Source organism: Heptranchias perlo, chromosome 6, assembly GCF_035084215.1.
Source record: "Heptranchias perlo isolate sHepPer1 chromosome 6, sHepPer1.hap1, whole genome shotgun sequence".
Lineage (NCBI taxonomy): Eukaryota > Metazoa > Chordata > Chondrichthyes > Hexanchiformes > Hexanchidae > Heptranchias > Heptranchias perlo.
In genome coordinates, this window is record NC_090330.1 from 51,995,625 (window position 1) to 52,015,736 (window position 20,112).

The following is a 20,112-nucleotide window of genomic DNA, read 5'->3' on the forward strand; positions in this document are numbered from 1 at the left end:
CACTAATATTATCTTATGCTTAATGCCATCTTTAAAGGAAAAATATCCTTAAAACTATATCTTCTAGTTTTCTAGTTTCTGTTAATTGACACCATTATACACACAGAGGCCCTAAAATTCCACGGGGCTCTGCTGATCTCAGCAACATCTCTGCCGTTTTCAGGAGTTTCCTCAGAGTCTCGTTAGGGGTGAGACTTCTGCCCACCCCTTAGGAGGCAAATTACAGCCAGGGACTCCCTGAGCCCTGGCACGAGCCTCACTGGGGACCCAGCTATGTAGTGGCAGCCAGTAAACTGAGCGAGTGAAGGCATACTGGCCTTAAATGGCATATGTGGGCCCAACCAGTGGGACCTGGACCCCCAAAGAATCTCAACTTATTTAAAAATAAATCTGGCAATTTGGACAGATCAGTCACCAGGGGCTGGGTTGGAAGGGGAGGAGCCGTAACTGCCAGGATCGTGTCCTAAGGAATTTCATAGCCAGAGGGTGGATAGGGTTGTCCAAAGTGTCAGCTTTGACTCAATGATAGCACTCTCACCCGAGTCCAGAGGTGAGAGTGCTATCACTGAGATAAGGAAGTTTAACATCCTTAGCCCCATTCCAGAGACTTGAAGACATAATCCAGGCTGACACTTCCATACAGTACTGAGGGAACGCCACACTGTCAGAGGTGCCGTCTTTTGGATGAGACGTTAAACCAAGGCCCCGTCTTCTCTCTTAGGTGGATGCAAAAGATTCCACATCACTATTCGAAGAAGAGCAGGGGAATTCTCCAGGTGTCCGGGCCAATATTTATCCTCAACTAACCTCACTAAAAAAACAGATTATCTGGTCATTATCCCATTACTGTTTGTAAATTGTAAACAATTTTACAACACCAAGTTATAGTCCAGCAATTTTATTTTAAATTCACAAGCTTTCGGAGGCTACCTCCTTCGTCAGGTGAACGATGTGAAAATCACAAGCTTTCGGAGATTATCTCCTTCGTCAGGTGAGTGAGCGAAAGGTTCTCAAATCGCATATCTTATATTAGGCTGGGATACGATCACACCAATCAAAGGTGTCGTTGGTGTTCAGACAGGTTAGCCACGGAAAACAGTACATCCCAGTATAGTGAATACACAATGGGTCAGATTACAAAGCCAGAGAGAGAAAGTCCCAGCCTAATATAAGATATGCGATTTGAGAACCTTTCACTCACTCACCTGACGAAGGAGATAATCTCCGAAAACTTGTGATTTTCAAATAAAACTGTTGGACTATAACCTGGTGTTGTAAGATTCCTTACATTTGTCCACCCCAGTCCATCACCGGCATCTCCACATCATGATCAAGGTTAATCTTCTTCAATCTTTTGCTTTCAAATAAGAAAGAACAAAGTGAACATGCTATAATCCTAATTTACTATTGCAGAACAAAAGCTCTCATACTATACAATGATTTAAAGGAACTGTCCAATCAGTTTCTGTAAAAACACTAAGGATGTTAAATTTCCTTACCTCTGAAACTCTCTTTTGGGTGACCACCATAGGAGGATTTCTCCCTTCCCATTGTTCTACTACTTGATTGACTTCAGCAGTTTTCTGTTCAAAACTTGTGTGTGTGTTGAGTAATGTTACCTCGTAGAATTCTTGGATGTCTGAAAACAAAAAAAGAGCATTCCTCTGAAAAACAGTATGAAGTAGTGGAAAAAGGTTATCGAAATTTTCTGCAACCTTGATATTATGTTAGAATTCAAAAAGTGCACAAAAAACATATTTTGTTACGATTTTCTTCAGAAACTACGAGGTCCAAAAGTGAAGTTCAAATAATTTATTGATTTGACAAACAGCAGAGAAGAGAATGATGCATTTCTACAATTTAATTATGCTTCTAGGCAAGTCTGCATGTTATAGCTATTAAGAATGCAATAAAACCACAAAGAGTACATTAATCCTTTGTGATAAAAATTTCCAAATGAGCCTATGCCTTAAATGATTGTTGCTTCATAGTCCCTCAAGGAAGCTAATAAAATAAAGTATAAAAGATTTCCAGCTCTACTAGTACATCTCTAAGTCCAGGACTATCTGTGAGCAAAACCATAAGTATAATTTCTGATGTTTACGGTGATCTCGCTGAAGCCTAAACTGTTAGCAAATTTACTGAAGCAATTTTACATAACTAACATGTTGTAAAATATTACACACTGTACAGATACTGAAAGATACAGGGCTTCACAATTATATTTGTAAATCTATTTACCTTCCATTTTAGAAAATTTGCTTAAGATGTTCATAGCTTGGCTTGTTCGTCCCTCCCAAAGAACTCAAGCCCTGATTTTAATCTAACCGTCTGGTGGGAACGGCATGCCCATTTTATACCCCGTCTGATTTTACTCTCCATTGAAGTCAAAGGATTTGTAGTTCTGGCTGAACCCATTGTTGATGTAGTGCTGCACCAGGATGGTATTTCTCACTGTCAAGACCCCAATGAGCAGCTGGTCATTCATCTTGCACCAGTGCTGAGACTTTGGCCACAATATCCAAGCTCAGCATCAAAGCATCTCTTACACAACCCCCTCTAGTAACTGACACAAACATTAGTCCTCCCAATTCAAGGGCATAAAAAAACCATCATCCTATTCAACACTTCACCAGAATATTTATTTAATGATTTAAAATATATACTAAGGCTAAATTCCCATCAGTCATCTCAACAGCGACGATGGGGCCAAATGAATTAATTCCACTATTGTCGGTTCTGAACTAGCCTGGTCACACCAGTCATCTGTATCCTTGTAATGACAAGCAGTTCATACAACCTAGACCCAAGGTGATAAGACTCGACCTCCGTAGGCTGCCTTTCTGGGCTGTGGACTTCCGACTGTCCCGAGAGCTCTAACCATTGAGAGGGAACATGCCCTGTCTTTATATTATTTGGCTGCTTTGTTGTGTATGCAAGCATCTCTGGCCTTATCTCCTCGTTGTTAATTATCCCGCCAGGCTGACGCCACATAAGCAACTCAAGGTGAGCTGTTTTACGTAACATAACTAATGACCTCAACCATCATCTCGGTTCTACAAGCTGTGATTGTTCTTAGGAATGTTTAGGCTCTTCTTATCTGTGTCTCATGACCTTGTGTGTTCTGTTAACCCAGAGATGAGCGCCCCTCACTAGCACCACCCTCTTGCTAAATGCCTGGATGCTATGTGAGATGGGATACTTGACCATGCTAGTTTTAAACTATATTCTTACATCTGGTCAGAAGTTTAGGAGTTTGGGGACTAGGAGGACGGTCCAATGGGAGGGAAGAGCTCGGAGAAGACATGCGGAGATGGGAGAGAAACTAGAGAGAGAGAGATGGGGGTTCAAGACTAGGGTAGGAGAGGACTGAGGGAAGATTTGGTTTGCTGGATAAGGGGAATGGAGGAAAAGCAACAGACGCAGCTGAACGGATGGTCTCTATCTTGGTGACCAAGAAATCTATGAGCTCTTTGCACTTGTTAGAGGTGAGGGTGAAGGGGCAGGGAGAGAAGGGTTTATGGAGGCGGTAGTACAAAAACAGATCCTGAGGTTATCTTTGTTCTCTGGGATCATGGGTGGCAGACGACAGCAAAGCCTAGTACATCGACGGCAAAAAAAGGGAGGATGCAGAATGTTTAGCAAGAGGGGGGCAAAATGCACGGCATGGGAAATTGGGCAGGAGTAGGCCATTCGGTCCCGCAAGCCTGCTCTGCCATTTGATAAGATTATGGCTGATCTGATTGTGACCTCAACCCTACTTTCCCGTCTACCTACTATAACCTTTGACTCCCTTGTTAATCAGGAATCTATCTAACTCAGCCTTAAAAATATTCAAAGTCCCTTCCTCCACCGCTCTCTGGAGAAGGGAGTTCCACAGATTCCCAACCCTCTGAGAGAGAAAATTTCTCCTCATTTCCGTCTTAAATGGGAGACCCCTTATTTTTAAACTGTGGCCCCTAGTTCTAGTCTCTCCCATAAAGGGAAACATCCTCTCAGCATCTACCCCTTTTAGTGCCCTCAGGATCTTTTATGTTTCAATAAGATCACTTCTCATTCTTCTAAGCTCCAGTGTATACAGGCCCAACGTGTCCAACCTTTCCTCATAAGATAACCCCATCATCCCAGGAATGAGTCGAGTGAACCTTCTCTGAACCGTCTCCAAAGCAATTATGTCCTTTCTTAAATAAGGAGACCAAAACTGCAAAAGGTATTCTAGATGTGGTCTCACCAATGCCCTGTACAACTGTAGTAAAACATCTCTACTTTTATATTTCATTCCCCTTCAATAAATGACAACATTCCATTTGCCTTCCTAATCACTTGCTGTACCTGCATATTAACTTCTTGCGATTCATGTACTGGGACACCCAGATCCCTCTGTACCTCAGAGTTCTGCAATCTCTCTTCATTTAAATAATATACTGCTTTTCTATTCCTCCAGCCAAAGTGGACAAATTCACATTTTCCCACATTATACTCCATCTGACAAATTTTTGCCCACTCCCTTAACCTATCTATATCCCTTTGCAGACTCCTTATGTCCTTTTCATAACTTACTTTCCTACCTACCTTTGTGTCATCATCAAATTTAGCAACCATACATTTGGTCCCTTCATCCAAGTCATTGATATAGATTGTAAATAGTTGAGGCCCAAGCACTAATCCCTGTGGCACTCCACTCGTTACATCTTGCCAACCTGAAAATGACAGATTTATGCCTACTCTCTGTTTCCTGTTAGCTAACCAATCCTTTATCCATGCTAATATGTTACCCCCTACACCATGAGCTCTTATTTTGTGTAGTAGCCTTTGATGTGGCACCTTGTCAAAAGCCTTCTGGAAATCCATGTACACCACATCCACAGGATCCCCTTTATCCACGTTGCTTGTTACTTCCTCAAAGACCTCTAATAAATTAATCAAACACGATTTCCATTTCACAAAGCCGTGTTGACTCTGCCTGATTGCATTGAGATTTTCTAAGTGCCCTGCTATAACCTCCTTAATAACAGATGCTAGCATTTTCCCTATGACAGATGTTAAGCTAACTGGCCTGTAGTTTCCTGCTTTCTGTCTCACTCCTTTCGTGAATAGAGGAGTTACATTCACTATTTTCCAATCTGATGTGACCCTTCCAGAATCTAGGGAATTTTGGAAAATTAATTCCAATGCATCTACTATCTCTGCAGCCACTTCTTTAGGATGAAGTCCATCAGGACCTGGGGACTTGTCAGATTTTATTTCTAATATTTTTTTCAGAACCCTTTCCCTGGAGACTGTAAATGTTTTAAGTTCCTCCCTCCCTTTCACCTCTTGATTCACAATTATTTCTGGCATGTTATTTGTATCCTCTACAGTGAAGACAGTCGCAAAATATCTGTTTGATTCATCCGCCATTTCCTTATTCTCCATTATTAATTCCCCAGACTCACTCTCGAGAGAACCAACGCTCACCTTACTTACTCGCTTCCTTTTTAAATACCTGTAGAAACTCTTACTATCTGTTTTATATTTCTAGCTAGCTTTCTCTCGTACTCTAATTTCTCCCTCCTTATTATTCTTTTAGTCATTCAGGGCAGGATGCATAGTGAGGGAAGGAGATACAATACATGGTAAGGAGCGAAGAGAACAGGTGGAAGAGAAGGAATGGGAAAATTGACGGCAATTAAGTGGAAGATAAAAGGATAGTGATAAGGGGAAGGAGGAAGAAAAGGGGAAGGAGGAAGAAAAGGGGAAGGAGGAAGAAAAGGGGAAGGAGGAAGAAAAGGGGAAGGAGGAAGAAAAGGGGAAGGGGAGGGAATGGAGAAGAAGCTGAGAGTAACTGGCTTTTGGCAGAGGGCGGAGAATGCTAGCAATAACTGAGAAGGGGACATAGACTGCCGACATGAACTGAGGATGGGGACAAAAAATGCCAGCATTTACCGGAATGGAAAAAAAGTACCAGCTTAACTAGGGAGAGAAGGGTACCAGGTTGACGAGGGTGATGGATAACAGTGCCACTAAGAATTGGAAGGATTGGAGAAGAGACAGTCTCTATGAAGTGGGAATTAAGGGGAACAGATAGGGTGGATAGAGAGAAACTATTTCTGCTGGTTGGGGATTCTAGGAGTAGGGGGCACAGTCTAAAAATTAGAGCCAGACCTTTCAGGAGCGAGATTAGAAAACATTGCTACACACAAAGGGTGGTAGAAGTTTGGAACTCTCTTCCGCAAATGGCAATTGATAATAGCTCAATTGCTAAATTTAAATATGAGATAGATAGCTTTTTGGCAACCAAAGGTATTAAGGGATATTGGCCAAAGGCAGGTATATGGAGTTAGATCACAGATCAGCCATGATCTTATCAAATGGCAGAGCAGGCACAAGGGGCTGAATGGCCTACTCCTGTTCCTATAAGTGGTGGCAAGTTGACAGGGTGCAGTGTCTCTGAACTGCGTCTGTAGGTGTAGATTACCCTAGTGAATTGTGGTGGTGTGGGAGTTGAATGTGGGACAGTGACTGTTGAAGTAACTTTTAGGAAAGTAATGGTCTGCTTGGTCTGTTGAAAATCCAAATGTCACTTCATTTTTCTTTTTTGGATAATTAAAAATCTATTAAATTGTTAAATATAAAATTGCTTAGAATTAACCAGGCAAGGATTCGGCCTGATAAGCAGACGGCACGGCAGGTCAGCATCAACTGGAAATGTGCTGGGGGAAGGGTGCCTCTCTCCCTCTCCATTCCACTTTTCTTCATCTCTCTCTCTCCCAAATGACGTCTATTTCTCACTCGTTCTCCTTTATATCACTTCCCTCCCTCTCACACACTACATATTTCTCCCTCTCTTGTCCTCTCTCCTTACTTCATTGCTTTGCTCCTTCAATTCTCCATTTCTCTCACTCTTCCAACTTCTCGCTCTCTTCTTTCAAAGCTTGATGTGTCATGAAGTGCTCAGGCTGGGTAATTAGGTAGACCAGGAAGCACTCCAAATGGGTGGGCAAGCAGGCAAGTCTGGGAAGCATTCAGGGCAGTTCAGCCTCTAAATAATCAGAGCAGGAGAGAGGATGATCTGACTGATTGGAAAGCACTTCGGCAGACCAGCAAGTAGGTGGGTCAGAAAATAGTCAAAACAGGTGAGCAGGCCAGGAAGCACTTGGCGTGAGCAGGTGGACCAGGAAATATTTGGGTTGGGTGCACAACCATGTGAAGCAGCAAGTACCTGGGGCCAGCAAGAAAGTACACCAAGAAGTACTCAGAGCAGTAGGCAGGAGGCCTTGACAGCTCAGTCACACCCAATCTTTTCTTAATTCCACCAAACTAATTTTCTTCTCCGTTATATTATGACTACAAGGCTGCATAATTCGGTTGTCCAGTAAAGTGATGTAAGGCATGGGAGAAAAGTTCCAGTACGTTTAATTAGCAAAAGTAAGTCAAATTCCTGCAAAAAAATATTTCACAGTGGTTTACTTAAATCTGTTTCCAAAGTAATAAAGCATCTTGAAACAAATGAAAACTCATAACTTTGAGCATGTATCTGAGAGTCCTTTGTTCCACCCCATTCATGCCAAAACCCAGCAAGAACTAAACTAATTAAAAGTAGGCGGTTCTGGAGCATATATGCCCAAGATTCCTCTTTAATCTAAAAGCCATTTTCTTTAGCTTATCTGCCGAGAATTATCTGATGAGATGTACAAGACGAATACATTTATTTGAAACCAGACCAACAACATGACAGACTTACAGTCTACCAAATTCCATAACTGGTTAACCTGTCTGACCCCTCAGCTGAATGTAAAAGATCCCATGGCACTATTCGAGGAAGAGCAGGGAAGTTCCCCCAGTGTCCTGGCCAACGTTTATCCCCCAACCAACATCACTAAAACAAATCATGAAGGGTCATTATTTTGTTGCTGTTTGTGAGACCTTGCTGTGCGCTAATTGGCTGCTGTGTTACCCTACATTACAACAGTGTTTACAATTCAGTAGTACTTCATTGGCTTTGGGGCATCCTGAGGACATGAAAGTTTCCATATAAATGCAAGCTCTTTATGCATATGGATAGCAAAAGGTGTTTGGTAGCAGAACAACCCTAACAACTTTGCAATTAAAATATTAATATATTAAGGATACTTTCCTTCCTTGGAAAGTTCTGTAGTTGGCTCAAATCTGGAGTCAAATGCATTTTTTTAATAAATGCTTAGATTCCCTTTTTGAAAAATAGCATTTAAAAAAAGAACCTATTTTAAACTAAGCACCACAGTAAAGGAAAATAATGAATATGGTCTAAATATTATTTTTGTCACACAAAGAACTCCTTGCATTTTGCTATTTACCTATTTTACCTGATAATGGCCAAACATTCATACTTCATGCTGTCTTAATTCTTTTGGCACAATAAAACTTAGTTACCCCTTCGGCTTCTATGCGTTATCATCACTGGACAGGAGAAAGAAGGAGGCAAGGTTAACAAATAGCATGACCTGGCATGTCCTATGAATGGCTAGTTTTGGAGTCAATTATTTTTTGAAAATTTTTTTTTTTAAATTCGTTCATGGGATGTGGGCGTCGCTAGTGAGGCCGGTATTTATTGCCCATCCCTAATTGCCCTCGAGAAGGTGGTGGTGAGCCGCCTTCTTGAACCGCTGCAGTCCGTGTGGTGACGGTTGACCCACAGTGCTGTTAAGAAGGGAGTTCCTGGATTTTGACCCAGCGACGATGAAGGAACGGCGATATATTTCCAAGTCGGAATGATGTGTGACTTGGAGGGGAATGTGCAGGTGGTGTTGTTTCCATGGGCTCGAATTTAGCAGGCCTGCGGGTTCCCAGCGGGTGGTCCTCCGGGAGCGTCGAAAACGCGGATGGCGAAATTAGTGGGTTGCCCACGCGATCGTAGCAGGCAACACCCTAATAGGAATCAATTACCTGCTCCTCCGGGGTCCACGGCGCTGGCCTGCGCGTCGGTCGGGCTGCGCATGCGCAGTACGATCTGTCAGCTGGAGGCTCTCTAGTTAAAGGGGCAGTCCTCCACTGACAGATGCTGCAACCAATGGGACAAATTGCAGCATGGAGCAGCCCAGGGGGAAGGCTGCTCCCAGTTTAATGATGCCTCACCCCAGGTATCATCAGATGGGGTGAGGAGGAGGGGGAGGACACAGATCTTCCCCCCGGCGGGCGGGAGGAAGCGGCCTGCCTCTGCCACCAAGAAGGCCTGGCTCGAGGTGGCAGAGGGGGTCACCTGCGCCACCAACATATGGCCCACCTGCATACAGTGCAGGAGGCGCTGCAATGACCGCAGTAGGTCCGCCACAGTGAGAACACGAAGTCTTTCCCCTACACTCCGTCTGCCACAACACTGCCCCCACCCCACATCTCCTTCGGCACCGCCAACACTATTCTGTCACATCACCCTTCATACCCACTCACACCCCATCCTCATCTTACCTCCACCTACTCACCTCGCCAGTACTCATCCTGCCACTAACACGCAACCCAATCCTCATACAATCTCATGGCTCCATCCCATACTCACCCTCTCGTGCATCTCCCTCACGGCCAGCCTCACTCAACCTGCCACCACCTGTGCTGCAGCCACAGGGCATGCATCACATATGTGCAGTAGGCAGCGTAAGGCAAACGTCTCGTCAGCATGAAGGGGGTGCACAAGGGTGTCTGAGGGTTTGTCATGGGTGTTACCCATATTGAATTTCAGAGCAACAAACAGCACACATTATATTGACACCACCACTGCCATGTCTCCGCGAATCCTGTCCGTTGTGTCCAATAATGCCCGCTCCTGGGTATCACTATGAGGACCCACCACTGATGCCACCCATCGTGTTACTGCAGAGTAGGTGCAGGTGTATTTGCAGGGCTCGTCCGCGCAGACGACTGAGAGACATCGGCGGTGTAGCCGGCTGCACCCTGGAAGGATGCGGAGGAGAAGGTGTGGAGGGCAGTGGTGACTTTGACAGCGACAGGTAAGCAGTTGGTGCTGGGGCCAGCCAGGAGCAGCTCGGCATGAAAGAGCCTGCAGATCTCCACGACTACATGTCGAGCGAATCTGCGCCTCCCTGTGCACTGCTGCTCGGAGAGGTCCGGGGAGCTGCGCCTCGGTCTGTGGACCCTGTGGCGAGGGTAGTGCCCTCTGCGACGCGTCTCTCTTTGCGGTAGCCCTCCCTCCTGCTGTGCAGGTGGGCGTGCAACAACACCGTGTTGGGGGGATCCACGTCTCTGAGGCGGACGGCGTGGACTGCGAGGCTGCTGGTGCTGGTCATGCTCTTCGTCCTCCGAGGGTGTCCACACACCACCCAACTGGCAGGTGTTGGTCTGAGGGGTTGTGCAGGGTAGGTGTGTGGTTCCTCGGACTGGGGCTGCGGTTTCGTGTCGGTCTGTCCTCTGGCTTGGCGGGGGGTGGTGGAGGGCAGGGGTTGCCCTATGTGACGCGGTGGCCTCCTGCGTGGGTGAGGGCTCTCCCCCGTGGAGCGCACCTTGGCACCTGCCACAGGCTGCTGGCTGCAACACGCCTGGTTGGAGGGAGACTGTTTCCCCCAGTGTGGGAAACTCACTGCCTTGAACCTAAAATCCCACACTTCCTCTTTTGACAGCTGCTTCAGCTCATTAACTGACCACAACGAGCAAGTTAAGTACTCTCAAGTGGAACCCCGCTGGCTTTAATTGCTTGCGGGATTCCCACCAGCGGGGCTTGCGCGCGCAGCCCCGCACGTCAGCGCGGTACCCGGAAGTGGCCGGGATTTCGTCGCGATCCGGTCACGTGACCGGAGATCGGGATTTTCGGGGCCACCCCGCCGGAAACACGCTCCTAAAATCGAGCCCCATGTGTCTGCTGCTCTTGTCCTTCTATTGCAAACAATTTTACAACACCAAGTTATAGTCCAGCAATTTTATTTTAAATTCACAAGCTTTCGGAGGCGTCCTCCTTCCTCAGGTGAACGTTGTTGAACGTCCAACAACGTTCACCTGAGGAAGGAGGAAGCCTCCGAAAGCTTGTGAATTTAAAATAAAATTGCTGGACTATAACTTGGTGTTGTAAAATTGTTTACAATTGTGAACCCCAGTCCATCACCAGCATCTCCACATCTTGTCCTTCTAGGTGGTAGAAGTCACGGGTTTGGGAGGTGCTGTCGAAGAAGCCTTGGCGAGTTGCTGCAGTGCATCCGGTGGATGGTACACACTGCAGCCACAGTGCGCCGGTGGTGAAGGGAGTGAATGTTTAGGGTGGTGGATGGGGTGCCAATCAAGCGGGCTGCTTTATCTTGGATGGTGTCGAGCTTCATGAGTGTTGTTGGAGCTGCACTCATCCAAGCAAGTGGAGAGTATTCCATCACACTCCTGACTTGTGCCTTGTAGATGGTGGAAAGGCTTTGGGGAGTCAGGAGGTGAGTCACTCGCCGCAGAATACCCAGCCTCTGACCTGCTCTCGTAGCCACAGTATTTATATGGCTGGTCCAGTTAAGTTTCTGGTCAATGGTGACCCCCAGGATGTTGATGGTGGGGGATTCGGTGATGGTAATGCCGTTGAATGTCAAGGGGAGGTGGTTAGACTCTCTCTTGTTGGAGATGGTCATTGCCTGGCACTTATCTGGCGCGAATGTTACTTGCCACTTATGAGCCCAAGCCTGGATGTTGTCCAGGTCTTGCTGCATGCGGGCTCGGACTGCTTCATTATCTGAGGGGTTGCGAATGGAACTGAACACTGTGCAATCATCAGCAAACATCCCCATTTCTGACCTTATGATGGAGGGAAGGTCATTGATGAAGAAGCTGAAGATGGTTGGGCCTGGGACACTGCCCTGAGGAACTCCTGCAGCAATGCCCTGGGGCTGAGATGATTGGCCTCCAACAACCACTACCATCTTCCTTTGTGCTAGGTATGACTCCAGCCACTGGAGAGTTTTCCCCCTGATTCCCATTGACTTCAGTTTTACCAGGGCTCCTTGGTGCCACACTCGGTCAAATGCTGCCTTGATGTCAAGGGCAGTCACTCTCACCTCACCTCTGGAATTCAGCTCTTTTGTCCATGTTTGGACCAAGGCTGTAATGAGATCTGGAGCCGAGTGGTCCTGGCGGAACCCAAACTGAGCATCGTGAGTAGGTTATTGGTGAGTAAGTGCCGCTTGATAGCACTGTCGACGACACCTTCCATCACTTTGTTGATGATTGAGAGTAGACTGATAGGGTGGTAATTGGCCGGATTGGATTTGTCCTGCTTTTTGTGGACAGGACATACCTGGGCAATTTTCCACATTGTCGGGTAGATGCCAGTGTTGTAGCTGTACTGGAACGGCTTGGCTAGAGGGGCAGCTAGTTCTGGAGCACAAGCTTCAGCACTACAGCTGGGATGTTGCGAAGGCCCATAGCCTTTGCTGTATCCAGTGCACTCAGCCGTTTCTTGATATCACGTGGAGTGAATCGAATTGGCTGAAGACTGGCTTCTGTGATGGTGGGGATTTCGGGAGGAGGCAGAGATGGATCATCCACTCGGCACTTCTGGCTGAAGATGGTTGCAAACGCTTCAGCCTTGTCTTTTGCACTCATGTGCTGGACTCCGCCATCGTTGAGGATGGGGATGTTTACAGAGCCTCCTCCTCCCGTTAGCTGTTTAATTGTTCACCACCATTCACGACTGGATGTGGCAGGACTGCAGAGCTTTGATGTGATCCGTTGGTTGTGGAATCGCTTAGCTCTGTCTATAGCATGCTGCTTTTGCTGTTTAGCATGCATGTTGTCCTGAGTTGTAGCTTCACCAGGTTGGCACCTCATTTTTAGGTGCATTTGGTGCTGCTCCTGTCATGCTCTTCTACGCTCCTCATTGAACCAGGGTTGATCCCCTGGCTTGTTGGTAATGGTAGAGTGAGGAATATGCCAGGCCATGAGGTTACAGATTGTGCTGGAATACAATTCTGCTGCTGCTGATGGCCCACAGTGCCTCATGGATGCCCAGTTTTGAGCTGCTAGATCTGTTCTAAATCTATCCCATTTAGCATGGTGGTAGTGCCACACAACATGTTGGATGGTGTCCTCAGTGCGAAGACGGGACTTCGTCTCCACGAGGACTGTGCGGTGGTCACTCCTACCAATACTGTCATGGACAGATGCATTTCCAACAGGTAGATTGGTGAGGACGAGGTCAAATAAGTATTTCCCTTGTGTTAGTTCGCTAATCACCTGTCGCTGGCCCAGTCTGGCAGCTATATCCTTCAGGACTCGGCCGGCTCGGTCAGTAGTGGTGCTGCCGAGCCACTCTTGGTGATGGACATTGAAGTCCCCCACCCAGAGTACATTTTGTGCCCTTGCTACCCTCAGTGCTTCCTCCAAGTGGTGTTCAACATGGAGGAGGACTGATTCATCAGCTGAGGGGGGACGGTAGGTGGTAATCAGCTGGAGGTTTCCTTGCCCACGTTTGACCTGATGCCATGAGATTTCATGGGGTCCAGAGTCAATGTTGAGGACTCCCAGGGCCACTCCCTCCTGACTGTACCGCCACTTCTGGTTGGTCTGTCCTGCCGGTGGGACAGGACATACCCAGGGATGGTGATGAAAGAGTCTGGGATGTTGGCTGAAAGGTATGATTCTGTGAGTATGGCTATGTCAGGCTGTTGTTTGACTAGTCTGTGGGACAGCTCTCCCAATTTTGGCACAAGTCCCCAGATGTTGGTGAGGAGGACCTTGCAGGGTCGACTGGGCTTGGTTTGCCGTTGTCGTGTCCGGTGCCTAGTGGTCCGATGCTGGGTGGTCCGTCCGGTTTTATTCTTATTATGACTTTTCGTAGTGAGATTTTACAACTGAGTGGCTTGCTAGGCCATTTCAGGGGGCAATTAAGAATCAACCACATTGCTGTGGGTCTGGAGTCACATTTAGGCCAGACCGGGTAAGGACGGCAGGTTTCCTTCGCTGAAGGACATTAGTGAACCAGATGGGTTTTTACGACAATCCGGTAGTTTCATGGCGACCATTACTGATACTAGTATTTTAATTCCAGATTTTATTTAATTAATTGAATTTAATTAATTGAATTTAAATTCGCCAGCTGCCGTGGCGGGATTTGAACTAATGACGCTGGATTTTTAGTCCAGGCCTCTGGATTACTGGTCCAGTAACATAACCACTATGCTACCGTACCCAGTATAATCTGGGTGTGTTGTCCTCTCCTCCAGTTCAATATATGGTAATGGCATTAGATTTGGAGGAAAGAAGCCTTCACTGCATCCTGGAGCCAAAACAAAGAGAGGTGGGTCTTATTGTGATTCAGCAGAAGCTGGATCAAATGAACGTAATAAAATGTTAAATTGGTCACTTCCTGCTATTTGCCAGATTAAGATTGATAACATACAAAAAAAGTGATTTGATTGCTTACTCACTCATACCTCACTGTTAGTTACCAACTGAATTGAAATTCTTTTGATCTGTTTGGTGATTTATCAAGTCCTCATTTCAACCAGTCACTAACTTTGGCATGTGACATCTGATACGTGATACTTTTGAAAGGCGTGGCATAGTGGATGTGCGAGACACAAGATTTAAATAGATGACTACTTTTTTAAACTGACACAATAGCAAACAACGATAATCTCTAAAAACAAAGTCCACTTCATATTGAAATACTAAATCCGCCAGGCACTGTACTTAAGTTATAATTGAAAAGCAGTTTGATTTTTTTTAAAAGTAAAATAATCCAGACAATTTATTGTATTTGTACACAGCTTGAAGCTACCAGACTTTGTAGTGTGAAAATCTTCATAGTTTTCACTCAGTCAGTCTTAATCTGAAAACAGTAAAACAAGTAGTTCTGAACATCCATTAAAATATACTGTCATTACTGGGAAAGTGTGTTTTCTGTTTTGCAGTTGTCATAAATAAAAAACCTTATACAATGCCAAAAGTGTTAGAGAATGCATAGTAAGTAGATATTGCACCTTTAACTGACAAAAGGAGTTTGATGCCAGTAAAGCACACACTTTCTGAACTACTGAAATTCTGAATCAACTAATATAAATATATTCTGCTATAATTACTTAAGATGTCAAATAAATCATACATCTGTCGAGAATATGATCTGAAAGGAAATTAAACCACTTACAGTGAACCAAAACTTCCTTTGTCTCCATAGAAGCGTTGAGTATAATAAAACATGAAGTAAATCAGACTACAACTGCTGCTATCCTTATACATACTGAAGGCTCTGATCACTCATCATAAATGGTGGCCTTCAACCCACCAAAACACTCCCACTGACAGCTGCTTTCTAATTCTGCCAAATGATACTCAAGTTGCTACATTTGAAAAGAAAAATTATGTGGTCTGACACACAAACTAATCATTGGAAACTTCACACAAGCCTCCACAAAGTTGTAATTACAATATTATTGTGACATTACAAATACTAGCTACGATCATTTGAGGTGGGATTCTTTATAAGTGTTCTCTCTTTTTACAGAAATTAAAACTACAGTTTGCACCTATTAAAAATTGAAGATAATAAGTTCTTGTTTTTCAGCAAACTTCAAAAATAAATCATCTTCACTGTACTGGCCTTTGATCACATTAAAATTATAAGGGAGTAAACTGATCTTTGGTTTAATTTTTAATACTTTATAAATGCAACTAATATATGTAAAAGAAATAGAAAACATCAAAACAGCTGCACTGCCAACAGTCACAATCTGGTAACAACAGGACAAAATCAATTGATTTGTAGTTATCAGAGGAGAAATACCAGGATATGTTCCCCTCCGCGAGTTTGCCCAATCCTCTGAGTTCAACCCTCTTTACAGCAGCTGCCTCTGGGAGCTTGCAGGGTTTCCTGCAGCCCTGCAGATCCTTGAAAGGCAGTAGCAGCTATTTAAAGGAAAGTAGTTATGCAAAGGCAAAACAAAAAACATTTTTTGGAGAGCAAACTGAGCCTCTGTGTACTTCATGGAGTGCCACAGGAACCAACCCCTCCCCCTCCCCCCTCTACCTCCCCAGGGATGCGAGTACCTACATTTCAAGACACCCCACCTAGAGGAGGGGGCAGCAGTGAAACTTGCCTGGGAGCAATTGGAGGCCAGCCTCACCATCATCTCCTATACTGTGGGAGCTGGTAACAAATATATGGCAAAACTCAAGAAAGCTGTCGCGGTAAAGAGGCTCAACTATAATAAACAATAAACATGATCTTGCCAGCATCGTCCACATCTTGACAACAAATGCTAAAGGGATCAAGGGATATGGGGAAAAAGCGGGAACAGGGTACTGAGTTAGACAATCAGCCCTGATCATTTTGAATGGCGGAGAAGGCCCGAAGGGCCAAATGGCCTACTCTTGCTCCTATTTTCTATGTTTCTAAATATATTTTTTTAAAAAGCAGGTAGATGTCTTGCCCATCTGACTGTAAACTGCTGTCCCATGCAAAACACTCACACAACTTATAGTTCTTTAATTGCTTACTGTGCATGTCGATACTGAAGCAGGGCACACATCCAAGTTGCAACTTACAACTGGAACTCTTGTTACACTGACAGGCTTCACACGAACGAATAAAGGGAGAGGTTAGAATTTTTTTTTTAAAGAGTTGTTAGGATATGGAACACAGCACCAAAAATATTGGCAAAATCATAATCCATAATTATTTTTAAGAGCAAAGTGGATAAATATTTAAAAAAGAAAACTTTTTCAAAGGGTTTGGAGAGGGTTAAAGAGCCACCTTCTGTACTGCAATTTTCTATGATTCTATAATGTTGCATACTCCTTTGCTCATCCATGTTGGGCTGCAGGAATGGGCACTTGGATGTCACTGTAAGAGCTCTTGAAATTGCCAAAATCTCAACCCTACTTCTCTACATGCAGGACAAATTGGCTCATAGCAAGTGGAACCAAATGTATATAGGAGAAAGGGCAAAGTGACTTCCTCCAACAACTTTTGAGCAGGCCACAATGGACATTATTGATGTCAAAATAGTGTGAGTTGGGGGTGGGTGGAGAAGAGAATAAGCTGGAGGCATCCTGCACTCTCTCTCTACTCACTTACAGTCAGACAGACACGCATTTAGCACAAAATCAAGACACATAGCATATTTCCATGTAAGCACTGTATGTAGGGGAATCTTGCAGCCAGCATTGTAATATATAATGTGTTTTGTTTTTTGTAATGATGTGGAGGTGCCGGTGATGGACTGGGGTTGACATTTGTAAACAATTTTACAACACCAAGTTATAGTCCAACAACTTTATTTTAAAATTCACAAGCTTTCGGAGGCTTCCTTCTTCCTCAGGTGAATGTCAAGAAATCCTCGAACCTCTCGCATTTATAAATCACAGAACAATACCTGGTGATTACAGATAGTCTTTTCAACTGCCCGTTGCCAAGGCAACCAAAGTGTTGAGACAGCTAGGTGTTACCTACAGGGCCACGAATATACAAACAGCCAGAACAAAAAAAAACAGAGAGAGGCAGAAACATAGAAACATCCGGAAGGAAAAGACAGCAATTGACCCGTTATATTAAAAACAGTTAACTTTTGTTCGCTGATGGGGTTACGCGTAGCGTGACATGAACCCAAGATCCCGGTTGAGGCCGTCCTCATGGGTGCGGAACTTGGCTATCAATTTCTGCTTGACGATTTTGCGTTGTCGTGTGTCTCGAAGGCCGCCTTGGAGTACGCTTACCCGAAGGTCGGTGGATGAATGTCCTTGACTGCTGAAGTGTTCCCCGACTGGGAGGGAACCCTCCTGTCTGGCAATTGTTGCGCGGTGTCCGTTCATCCGTTGTCGCAGCGTCTGCATGGTCTCGCCAATGTACCATGCTTTGGGGCATCCTTTCCTGCAACGTATGAGGTAGACAACGTTGGCCGAGTCACAGGAGTATGAACCATGCACCTGGTGGGTGGTGTCCTCTCGTGTGATGGTGGTATCTGTGTCGATGATCTGGCATGTCTTGCAGAGGTTACCGTGGCAGGGTTGTGTGGTGTCGTGGACGCTGTTCTCCTGAAAGCTGGGTAATTTGCTGCGAACGATGGTCTGTTTGAGGTTGGGTGGCTGTTTAAAGGCGAGTAGTGGAGGTGTGGGGATGGCCATAGCGAGGTGTTCGTCGTCATTGATGACATGTTGAAGGCTGCGGAGAACATGGCATAGTTTCTCCGCTCCGGGGAAGTACTGGACGACGAAGGGTACTCTGTTGGTTGCGTCCCGTGTTAGTCTTCTGAGGAGGTCTATGCGATTTTTCGCTGTGGCCCGTCGGGGAACACTTCAGCAGTCAAGGACATTCAGCCACCGACCTTCGGGTGAGTGTACTCCAAGGCGGCCTTCGAGACACACGACAACGCAAAATCGTCAAGCAGAAATTGATAGCCAAGTTCCGCACCCATGAGGATCTTGGGTTCATGTCACGCTACACGTATCCCCACCAGCGAACAAAAGTTAACTGTTTTTAATATAACGGGTCAATTGCTGTCTTTTCCTTCCGGATGTTTCTATGTTTCTGCCTCTCTCTCTCTGTTTTTTTTTGTTCTGGCTCTTTGTATATTCGGTGGCCCTGTAGGTAACACCTATCTGTCTGAACACTTTGGTTGCCTTGGCAACGGGCAGTTGAAAAGACTATCTGTAATCACCAGGTATTGTTCTGTGATTTATAAATGCGAGAGGTTCGAGGATTTCTTGACATTCACCTGAGGAAGGAGGAAGCCTCCGAAAGCTTGTGAATTTTAAAATAAAGTTGTTGGACTATAACTTGGTGTTGTAAAATTGTTTACAATTGTTTTTTGTAGGCTTGCCACAAGATACAGTGTATTATGGAAGCAAGCAATGTCATCACAGTACCCTGCATTACTTACTTTATCTGTTGCAAGCATCAGCAGACTTGTATGCAACTTTAAATAGTGAGTTTGAGGAGTATTACACTGCACTTGTAAGGAGGACCAAATGGAAGTGAAAGTGGAGGAGCAGGACCTTGCTGACTGGAGGGCCAAATCACTTCCTTCCTCAGCTGCACAGCCTATGTACTTGGACTTCAAAAAAAGATTGGTGTCACTTAAGTCTGTGCAAAGTACCCTGCAAGGTGTGGCTATGAATGTGGAGATGTCCACTAACTGCTTCTGCAGAGTCATTCTCGGTACTACACTCTACCATGGAGCTTGTGATAACTCCACAGACATCTGCAGTAGAGACCCCAGAGACACAGATATTAGTCAACCAATAAAGATCAAAGCATCCATACTGTTTCCCACAGGACAATAGCTATCATATCTTAAATTTAGTACGTGTAGTGTGCATTTCATTGAAAACTCATTATCTGTTATTCTTGAAGGTGGTGCTGTGATAGGTATTTTCAATGTTAAAGGTGTCACTACAACACAAAAGCTGTTTTTTTTTTATAGTTACACTATATTACTTTGACATTGCGAAATCTGGCCACCAGTTTCCCACAAATCACTCAAAATGCTTTCGGTTTTTTTTCCATCTGCCATTTTTCTCCCTCAGTAACTGAAATTTCTAATATCCAAAATAGGTGTTATAATTTTTTTTAAATCAAAAAACTTATAGATTTCACAATAACATGATTTGATTTTCTTTTGTATCTTTTAATGTTTTCATTAAAATTTTTACTTGAAGGCCTCAGCTTCTACCAAAAGCTTTGGCTTAGAGTTGATAGTTTTGCCCAAAGCTTTGACTCTATGAGCTGAATTTGGATATTGCAGCCTGAGCATGTGCAGTGTACCTAATTTCCCAGGATACATTTGTAACACTCAGTCAGTTGTATTGATGGGATATTTTTCTTCACCTCATAACACTGACAGTTTTTTTCAAATAATTTTGAAAAACAGAAGGCCAAATTTCAAAGCTTTACCGAGGTGACATTTATATTGAGTGTTTTTTTTAAAAAAGCAGAGAGGCTGTGTGTGTGAGAAAGACAAAATCTTCTGATTATGCACATGTTGTAGCTTTTGTTTTGTATTCCATAAACTTTTAAAAAGTGTATTAAATGAAAGAAACAGAAAGAGAGAGAGAGAGAAGAGCAAAGCTTGCTTCACTTCTCTAAAAAAAAGTTGAATTTTGAAGCTAACCAATTATCTACACCTAGCAATTAAAAGAGGTCCATGCTAATCTTATACATCTGAGAGACTGAGATTCAAATTT

General features: G+C 44.5%; 1 protein-coding gene across 4 annotated transcripts in view; it reads right to left on the reverse strand.

The window, feature by feature from the left end:
• dlg2 (discs, large homolog 2 (Drosophila)) overlaps positions 1–20,112 on the reverse strand; it is an 861,897-nt gene that overhangs the window by 759,774 nt on the left and 82,011 nt on the right. For all 4 annotated transcript variants that reach the window (XM_067986281.1, XM_067986283.1, XM_067986282.1 and 1 more), the window contains one exon: positions 1,500–1,639. In XM_067986281.1, the coding sequence (XP_067842382.1) occupies positions 1,500–1,639 (140 nt within the window). The remainder of the gene's footprint in view (positions 1–1,499; positions 1,640–20,112) is intronic.